General features: G+C 43.9%; 1 protein-coding gene across 6 annotated transcripts in view; it reads right to left on the reverse strand.

The window, feature by feature from the left end:
* DLG1 (discs large MAGUK scaffold protein 1) overlaps positions 1 to 9,878 on the reverse strand; it is a 289,003-nt gene extending 279,125 nt beyond the window's left edge. For 2 of the 6 annotated variants that reach the window (XM_040428313.1, XM_040428314.1), the window contains exon 1: positions 9,231 to 9,877. In XM_040428313.1, the coding sequence (XP_040284247.1) occupies positions 9,231 to 9,249 (19 nt within the window). In that variant the 5' untranslated portion in view covers positions 9,250 to 9,877. Of the gene's footprint in view, positions 1 to 9,230 lie in introns of all 6 variants that reach the window. The other 4 variants (XM_040428318.1, XM_040428312.1, XM_040428315.1 and 1 more) reach the window with 3 other exon arrangements.
* Between the last annotated feature and the right edge of the window lie 627 nt (positions 9,879 to 10,505).

Here is a 10,505-nt window from a genome sequence, read left to right on the forward strand (position 1 = left end):
TAATGCAAACGCTTGCATCCGTTCAGAACGGATCCGTTTGCATTACCATGAACAAAAAAAAAAATTATGATAATGCAAACGGATCCGTTTTGACTTACACTGAAAGTCAATGGGAGGTGGATCAGTTTTCAATTGCACCATATTGTGTCAGTGAAAACGGATCCGTCCTTATTGACTTACATTGTAAGTCAGGACGGATCCGTTTGGCTCCGCATCGTCAGGCGGACATCAAAACACTGCAAGCAGCGTTTTGGTGTCCGCATCCAGAGCGGAATGGAGGCGAAACGGAGCCAAACTGATGCATGCTGAACGGATCCTTATGCATTCAGAATGCATTGGGGCTAAACTGATCCGTTTTGGGCCGCTTGTGAGGGTAAATAACATAACATTCTCTGGGTTAGTAAGATTACAGTAATACTAAAAACATTTTACTACATTTGCGCTATAAAAAAAAAAAAAATGCTCAAAAAAATAAATAAAAATGTTCCAAGTACTTGGAACCGAACCAGAGTTTGGGAAATATTTATAACGTAAAGATTTTTTTATTTTATAAAATGTAACTTTTTTTTTTAACCATTTACTAGTCCCACAAGGAGACTTTAACAAGCAGTCTTTTATTCCCTTCTATAAACACACTGTACTGCTTATGCAGTCCCCTGTTCAGAATGGATACCATCAGGGCTATACTCGCACCCCAGAGAGGTGCAGCGTGATAGGGATACACTGCAGGAAGGCCAGGAGCCCTCATTAGAACCCAAGCTGCCATGCGAAGACATTAGCACCCCACAATTTCATTTGCAGGCGCCAATGGGACACAGAAGGAGCTCCTACCCTCAACCACTTAAATGCTGCAGTTGCTGTTGACCCATTATATCTGATCTGTGGGAGGTCTGACACCCCACACCCCCACCAATCTGCTGTTTGAAGAGCGTTCTGGCCTCCTCACAAAAAAAACATGCACAGTACCCTACACGGCATGGCAGCTGTGCATGGTATTACAGCTCAGGCTCATTTACTGGGACTGAGCAGCACACAGGCCATGTGACGAACGTGACATAACAGGCCTGGTAAGAGGCTGCCACGTTCACCGGAGCACCACCGTCTCTTCAACCAGATGATTGGTGGGGGTCCCATGAGTCAGCCAAACACCGATAAGATATTGATGACCTGAGGATAGGCGATCAATATTCTACTTCCAGAACACCACTTTTTTTTTTCCTTTTTTTTTTTTAAAGCTAAAAAGACACAAAAAGCAAACAACTCTTCATAGTCCCTTTATAAATTAGGCGCGTTTTAATCCAACGCAAATCATATGAAATATTCTTAATAAATCTGCTCCAAATTGTCAGACAGCAGCTTGACTCTTTCCATTGGACTTAAAAATATCATAGGTAGCACTTAGCAAAAAGATCATTTGGCCATTACAAAATTTATGTGTATGACCGGCTTAGCCCAAACAATTGTGCAATTCGAACTGTCAGCTTTACTGCTGTAGTAAAAAAAGGCTATGTGAAAAATAGTCTCAGATCTACAGCAAGGGTACGCATACATGTGGATAAAAATGCAGAGTACAACATGCAGATTTTACCGCAGACATGGTAGTGAACTTCAGCCTCTCTGTTGCAAAGGGTAAAATCCGCGGGCGGATCCGTGGCACAAATAGACATGTTGCAGATTTCGAATTTACACTTCAGATTGTGCACACAGTGCGTAGATGAGATTTTTTTATACCGTTATCCACTTTGCTGGTACTGTACAACGCTACGGATTTACAGCATGAAAATCTGGGATGGCAAATCCCCAGCATGTCATTCATACGTGGACATACCCTATGGCTGCCTTCATTACAATGTGGATTTTAGAAGAAATCCTCAGGAAAATCTGTAACTAGGGAGTTCAAGTTTTGAAGTTCGTGTCTAACGGAAACCGGACAAATCTGTTATGCTGGCCATAGACTTCCATTATGACGGAATGCCTCTGAAGGCATTGCGTCATGGTCCGTGGTAACGGAATCTATAACGCAATTCAGCACATACCCAAACTCAAATTTCTAAAATTGAACTAACTAACAAATCTGCTTTAGAATAAAGTATGCTGCAGATTTGACTATATTTTCTAATAATCTGTACTGTGTAGATTTTCAGTGTGAATATGGCCCAACACCACAGCGTGCCCTAAAACAGGCACTAACTCTACACTACGCCCCACTGCTCATACATAAACTCCATTCCACCCCTCCCAAAACAAAATTCAGTATTTAGATTACTAATTGCATCGAACGGCTATGACTTACAAGCACCACTAATGCCACTCCAGACAAAATGAATAAGGCCTTTCAGATGAGTGTGTCTATGCGGAAATCACGCTCCGTGTGAGAGCAGGATTTCTCTACAGGACACACTCGTCTGAAAGAGGCCTAAGGGTCTTAGGTGTGGTAAGAAGCTCAATCACAGCCTCTGGCATATGCCACTGTTTGTGGTTTCACCCTAAGACCAAAATAATAAGATGCTTCGAAGACTCCTTAATTTTAGGCTACATTCACACGGCCATATCATTTTTGTGGGCCGCAAACCATGGATCCGCAAAATAAGGGTACCAGCCATGTTCAGCTAGCACTTTCCGTGGGCCCGATTAAAGAAATGCCTATTCCTGTCCGCAAAATGACCAAAATAGGACACTTTCTATAACTTGTAGAACGGCTGCATTTTTTGTGGCCCCATAGAAATGAATGGGTCCACGTGCGATCCGCAAAAAACGCGTATTTGAAGTGGACCGAAAATACAGTTGTGTGAACGGAGCCTTATGGAAAGCACACTGATGGTAAAGGCCATGTAGCAGCTTGTATCAATTGAATCATTTTTTCCTTAGGTTGGATTTACACGTTCAGATTTATTTTTTTATACAGTTTTTGAAGCCAAATTCAGGAGTGGATCCAAAAATGGAAAAAGAGACTTTCGTTTACACGTGTTCTCGGTTCATGATCCATTCCTGGCTTCGGCTTCAAAAACTGCATCTAAAAACCTGAATATGTACACTCACCTTACAGGATCACTTTACATAATACATGATGATGATCACCAACATAATTACTAAATTCCACACAACATCCCGTTACATTATACTGTATAATCTTTATATTCTTTAGGAGGGTTCTATTTCTTTAAATACATTTACTTGTGCAGGTAGAGAAACACAAAAAAAAAAAAAAGGCATCTGCAAAACGCATGCATTTATTAAGCAATAGCTCCGCTTTCACTCGGCCGTTCTGTATGTGGCTAAGTTTTCCCCACTTATGTCAGAAAGGACATGCTGCGACCACAGTGGAAAACCGCCGTGTAACAATGCTAATTCTGAACCAAAGCAATTAAACAGAACTTTGTTGTCTGCATTTTTCAAAGCATAAATTAGCAATGAAAAAATGCATTGCAACTAGGGTTGTTTCTGGTATCGAATTTTCGATACCCAATCTATAGTTTTGTCTGGTATCTACCGGGATTTGGCTTTTTTCGATACTAGGCTTCGCTATTGCACAGTCTAGTATCAGAGAACACTGAGCGCGCTGCTCTCAGCGTGCTCCGTGTTCTCCTCAGCAGCATAGGGGAGAAGGAAGCAGTTTCTCCCTCCCCCCATGCCGCTGCCACCAATAAGGAGAGAAGGGCGGGCGCACTGCACCACCAATGAAAATAAACGTTTAATACAAATCCCGGAGGCGGGTGCTGGCGGGGAACTGCGATTAGTGCCAATTAACCCCTCAGGTGCCGCACCTGCCTCATTGGTGGCGCAGTGCACCCCCTCCCCTCAACCCCCCCCCAGTATTAAAATCATTGGTGGCAGTGGCCACAGGGTCCCCTCCCCTCCTCCTCACTGGTGGTGCAGTGGCATCTTCTGATCAGAGCCCCATCTAGGGTTGGGCAATAAACCAGTATTAACGATATACCACGGTATTAAGAAACTGCGATATAGCCATTTCTTAATTACTGCGGTATTTTAGTGACATCATAGGGGCAGACACACGTCACAGTGCTGAATGCCTCTAAAACATCCGGCGCACATTACAGCCGGCACAGTGGAGAAGGAGAGAGTCCCTCCCCACTGTGATCCGGAGTGGGTGCATTATTGGGGGGGGCTCTATGGAGAAGTGGGGGGGGGAGCAACTATGGGGGCATCTACTGGGGACTTTATGACGCGGCTCCGCCTGGCTCCTAACTTTTTTAGCTGGCTCCTAGATTCCAAGGAAATTTGTCAAGCCCTGGGCTAATAGTTATTAAATAAAAAGTAAAAAAAATTAAACACCAAAACATTAAAATTTTAAAATCGCCCCCTTTACCAATTTACATTAAAAAAAATATACAAACAATAAAACAAAACAAATAAGTTATCGCCACGTCCGAAAATATCTCTTATGTGGTGAACGTCGTAACAGAAGAAAGAAAAAACAAAAAAAAACACAATTCTCAATTTTTTTTGGTCTCCTTCTCCCCTAAAAAAATAGGATAGGACTGTTCTATTATGGGCTGCACATTCCATAAACTGCGGAATGCACACTTTTTTGGCATTTAATTTTTCTTTTGCGTGGTATAGAGTATTGCATTACTTTTTTATGGGACCAAAATTGAATCAAAAATGTTGGTATTGTGACAACCATTGTCATGGGGGTATAAGTCCTTTAGGTCACAAATAAATGGCATCTAGCGGCTGTAAACCCCCAGAGCCAGGAGACTGGCGCTAGATAACAGTCGTTGCACTCTGGGGGCTGCTGCAGAGAGAGGCCGGGGCTGAGAACAGTCACTCTGGGGGCTGCTGCACAGAGAGGAGGGGGCTGAGAACAGTCACTCTGGGGGCTGCTGCACAGAGAGGCGGGGGCTGAGAACAGTCACTGCGCTCTGGGGGCTTCAGTAATATGGCTGTAGTGTGTAGGGACTAAGACCCATATGGGAAGTGCCAGTCTTTAGTAAATGACCCCCAATGTTTTATTTGACTGAAAGGCATCTTTATGATGCCAAGGTGCCCTTCCTGACAATGTGCACCTATGATAGGCACACTCTGAACAACCAACTTATCAGGGTTTTCCGCTAGGATGTTCCATTTTCTGTGGGAACGGTGAAGATCGCTGATCGCTGCCATCTCCAGCACTCCCATAGAGAATGAATGGAGCAGCAGGGAGCACAGCCGCTCCATTAGATTTGGGGGGGAGGGGGGCGGTGAGCTCGTTTTTAGTGGGCGACTAAGAGATATTACTGCATGGGGGCAACAAGGAAGCACGAGTACATGTTTTGAGTGGGTTTTTCTAAATGGGCATTTATCCCGATAAATTTCTTAATATCGTGGGAACATTTTTGATATCGCCCAACCCTAGCCCCAGCAGTGTAATCCTGGGGCTCCAATCGGTTACCGTGGCAGCCAGGATACTACTGAAGCCCTGGCTGCCATGGTAACCTCCCTGCTTCTGTGTGTACTATGCACCAAAATTGAATCTGATCCACACAGGGAGAGTGTGAGGTCCTATTCACCCTAATAGAGCTATCAGGGTGAATAGGACAAGGGATTAAAAGGGGGGCTAATAGTTAATAAATAAAAAGTTAAAAAATTAAATAAAAAATATATATTAAGTATAAAATCACCCCCTTACCCAATTTTACATATAAAATATATACGGTAAACAATAAATACATTTTTTTTTTAGTCCCCTTGTCCCCCCAAAAAATAGGATCAGACTGGTTTATTATGGGCCGGACGTTCCATAAAACGTAGAATGCACTAGCATAGCCGCTTTTTTTTGCTGTTTGATTTTTTTTTTGTGTGGTATCGAATATCTCAATACTTTTTTAGGGTATCGAAACCGAATCAAAATTTTGATATCGAAACAACCCTAATTGCAACCTCTTCTCTTAAAGGGAACCCGTCACCATGAATATGCAAAATAATCTGAAGGCAGCAGGTCATAGAGCAGGAGGAGCTGAGCAGATTTATGGATAGTTCTATAAAGAAAAGATTCAGTGTAACTTGTATTTCATTCATTTATATCCATGCTCATTGGGCTTTGATGTCCAGGAGGCTGTCCTATCTATACCAAAAGAGAAAAAAAAAAAAAAGGATTGTGAACCCCTTTTCGGCGTGAAACAGAGTGCGCCACTGAGACGACAAAGGATTATAAAGGCAGTGAAGGTTAATTTATCATTGGAGACTAGGGAGGCACAAGAAGAGGCGGCAAGGTGTATCAAAGTTAAATGGATTCATAAAAATAAGAATAAAAATATGAGAAGAACACTTACTTCACCAGGGAGGGAGGTATAGGATAAGCTCAATATACCTATACCTTCTCCTCCCCCGCCGAGGTCGCTTGTTCGCTTGTCAGATATTAATAGGGCTTCCGTGTCCCCAAAGAATGTTACTAGGGCTCCAAGGGTAGGTAGAATTTTGAATAAAGACTTGTACCTACCCTTGGAGTCCTAGTAACATTCTTTGGGGACACGGAAGCCCTATTAATATCTGACAAGCGACCTCGGCGGGGGAGGAGAAGGTATAGGTGTATTGAGCTTATCCTATACCTCCCTCCCTGGTGAAGTAAGTGTTCTTCTCATATTTTTATGAATCCATTTAACTATTTTATTTGATACACCTTGCCGCCTCTTCTTGTGCCTCCCTAGTCTCCACTGATAAATTACCCTGCACTGCCTTTATAATCCTTTGTCGTCTCAGTGGCGCACTCTGTTTCATGCCGGAAAGGGGGGGGGGGGGGGGGGGGGAAGGTTCACAGTCTGTTTTCTTTCTCTTTTGGTACATTTCCACAGACCACCTTTGTGTACTGTCTATATTTGTGGGTGCTGCCTTGTAACGACTCTTGGCTTCTACCACATACTCCCATTCCATCACTATTCGTTATTTCCTTGGCGCTTCTTATCCATATTTCCTTTTCCCCACTTTATGCTATCTTGACAACTACCTCTATACACAGTCATAGAGGGAAGGTTGTCAGTCACTGATAGCACCGTCTACTTGCCTTCAAAGCCCAGAATGAGCAGGAATAGAAATAAATTAATTACAAGTTATATTGAATCTTTTCCCAAAAAAAAAAAAACTATCAGTCTGCTCAGCTCCTCCTGCTCTATAGCATGGTGCCCGCAGATTATACTGCATTTTCAGTTACAGGTCCCATTTAAAGGATTCTACTTAGGGCTCATGCACACGGCCGTATATATTTTGCAGTCCACAAAAAACGTATCCGCAAAAAAACGGATGACGTCCGTGTGCATTCCATATTTTGCAGAACAGAACAGCTGGCCCCTAATAGAACAGTCCTATCCTTGTTTGTAATACGGACAATAACAGGACATGTTCTATTCTTTTGCGGAATGGACATACAGAAACAGAATGCACACGGCGTAACTTCTGTTTTTTGTTTAATCATTGAAAAGAATGCCTCCGCATACGGCCCGCAAAAAAAAAAAAACACGGACACAGAAAGAAAATATATTAATGTGCATAAGCCCTTAGGCCTCATGCACACAACAGTATTTTTTTGCGGTCCGCAAAAAGCTGTTCCATTGTTCCGTGATCCGTTTCTGTTTTTGTTTCAGTGTGTCTTCCTTGATTTTTGGAGGATCACCAGACATAAAAAGTGAAAAAAATATCTAAGTCAAGTTTGCCTTGCAAATGATAGGAAAAAAAACGGACGCGGACGACTATCTTGTGTGCCTCCGTGTTTTTTCACGGACCCATTGACTTGAATGGGTCCGCGAACCGTTGTCCGTGAAAAAAATAGGACAGGTCATATTTTTTTGACGGACTGGAAACACAGATCACGGACGCGGATGCCAAACTGTGCATTATCCGAGTTTTCAACTGACCCATTGAAAGTCAATGGGTCCGCAGAAAATCACGGAAAACGGAACAACGGACACGGAACACAACAACGGTCGTGTGCATGAGGCCTTAGGCTTAGTTCACACTTCAGTTATTTCCGTCAGTTAGGCTTCATGCACACGACCGTTGTTTCCGTGTCCGTTCCATTTTTTTTTTTAGGATACGGACCCATTCATTTTAATGGGTCCGCAAAAAATAAAACAAGAACACTGTGTGCTATCCGCATCAGTATGTCCATTCCGTAGCAAAAAAATTAATAAACAGAACATGTCCTATTCTTGTCCGTTTTAGGAATTGTTACAATGGATCCGCAAAAAAAAAAAAAAAAAAGGCATATGGATGTCATCCGTTTTATTTTATTTTTTTGCGGACCGCAAGACACATACGGTCATGTGCATGTAGCCATATTGTGAGCCCGTAGTGAAGCCTACTCAGAGATAAGGTACCCGTTCTGCGCTTCTGATTCACACCTGGTTTTGGCTCACAATCACTGGTGGAAATAACTGAAGTGTGAACTCAGCCTTATGGCTCATGCACACGAACATTTTTTCTTTAAGTGTCCGTTCCGTTTTTCTTGCAGACTGTACACAGAGCCATTCTTTTCAATAGGTCTGCAAGAAATAAAATAAAAAAACTGCATGTCTGTTCCACCAAAAAAATAGAACACGTCTATTATTGTCCACATTACAGACAAGGATAGGACTGTTCTATCAGGGGTCAGCTGTTCCGTAAAATACGGAATGCACACAGACGTCATCCGTATTTTTTGCAGACCGCAAAATACATACAGTCGTGTGAATGAGCCCTTAGTGAGGATAGCTAGATGGTGCTGTTTGTATGTTTTGGGTCGCCTCTAACCATAGCATCTATACCCAGCAAGCAGTGACACATAGCAGGCAGCGGGTGCAGACAGTCTATACAAATGATGATTATTTCACTGGATTCTGCTGACAAACGGAGGCCAAAACAATAAATCAGAAGCTATTGCACACCAGTGCTGACAGCATGACCGGCCTGATAGATGTCACTACATTAAGACAACATGCATTTCCTCAGAGCCCAGAAGAAAAGGAAAGAAGACCCTGCTCGCCGTAGTCATGGCGATTACTGCACAAGACATCAAAGTGCAACTTCCAACCAATCAGAACATTACAGCCCAAAAGTGCCTGGTCTGTAAGGAGAAAGCAGACACTTGCATCCCCTCAGCGTCCCATCCACAGCCTGTCAGCAGCTACGTGGACAGGAGATGGACGAGGCACAGGGCACCCCTCCCCCATATATCAAAGTTATAACTGCCCCCTATTATAGGCAGAGACCTCAGTCCTGCAACACACAGAGTAAATACACTTTAGTATGAAGACACACACCTTGCTTCCTGACAGGCATGGTGCCACCCCCTGACACACACACACCAACAGGCTGCCAGGAGGATGACCTCGCCAACCCCTGTACCCCTGAGCTGGGAGACTCCACGAAATAATGCCTGGCTTCCAAAGTGCCCCTCCTCCCGGGACACCGACAGCGTTCTTTAACCCCCCACGGGGAAGCAGTGGAAAAGTCCTGTGCTATGCGGGATGCCTCTCCAGAGACTGTTCCAAGCACTCTAACAGGGAGGTTCCCAAGTATTTCCAGCACAAGTAATGTGAGGAGAGCCCCGGCCGTGCTCAGTGCCTCTCACTCCAGTGGGGGTGGAGAAATCTGAAATGGGACATAAAGTTGTTGGTGGAGGGGTGGCGAAAACAAGTTGCCGTCTGCTCCGCCGGTGCTGAGAAATGTGCGCTGCGGGCGAGGGACAAAACCAAAAAAGTTATTCTTCACAGACGCCTCTTCTCTTCTTGGGAATTTCCTTTCCCTCCACTTCTTCTTCTCGTCTTTCTCTCTGTCAGCTCCCCCGCCCCCACCACCTCCTCCTCTCGCTCTCCCACCGTTCCGAAACCCAAAGTTTACTCCAAAATGGCGCCCCGGAGCTGGCTATGGCGCACCACGTGACCTCCCCCTTCAGACCTAGCCCCGTCTCCACCAATCAGGAGTGAGCTCCGCCGGCGGCCTCGCCTGCTTCTACCTTGGCGAGAGAGGAAAGCTGAGGAGCACGGAGTCTCTTAAAGGGGTAAAGTTTAGCGGGTGGGTCTTCACACCTTTTTAAAGCGGCAATCAAGCAGCCTTCCCGCACTGCCCTGTGAGAGAAATCCTGAGGAAGTTACTGGGGTTTCTTGTATAGAAAGACTGCAGAATGGCTCGGCGTGATTACTACATTTTTTAGTTATTGTTTATGAGAAACATTTTCTTCAAGGAACTTTTTATTAATTGTTCACCGATTCACCTTCTTTGCACCAAACCGCTCATTTACACATTACTAGGGACGGCGGGGGCGGCAGAGTCCATGTAATGCCATGATGGCATTTGGGATATGACCAGGGTTGGCAACCAGGATTTTTCATTTTTCTGGACAACATATACCAAAATCACGGACAGATTGGAAAATCATAACTAATAAAGATTCTAATTCTGCCATTGTTTTTTTCCACTACCTTTTTTTAGATCAGAAGAACAGAAAAATGACAGAAGGCCAAGTTCACACTTCAGTTATTTCCATCAGTGATTGTGAGCCTACTCAGAGATAAGGTATAACCAGAAGATCTGCA

This window comes from Bufo bufo, chromosome 4 (genome assembly GCF_905171765.1).
Source record: "Bufo bufo chromosome 4, aBufBuf1.1, whole genome shotgun sequence".
NCBI lineage: Eukaryota > Metazoa > Chordata > Amphibia > Anura > Bufonidae > Bufo > Bufo bufo.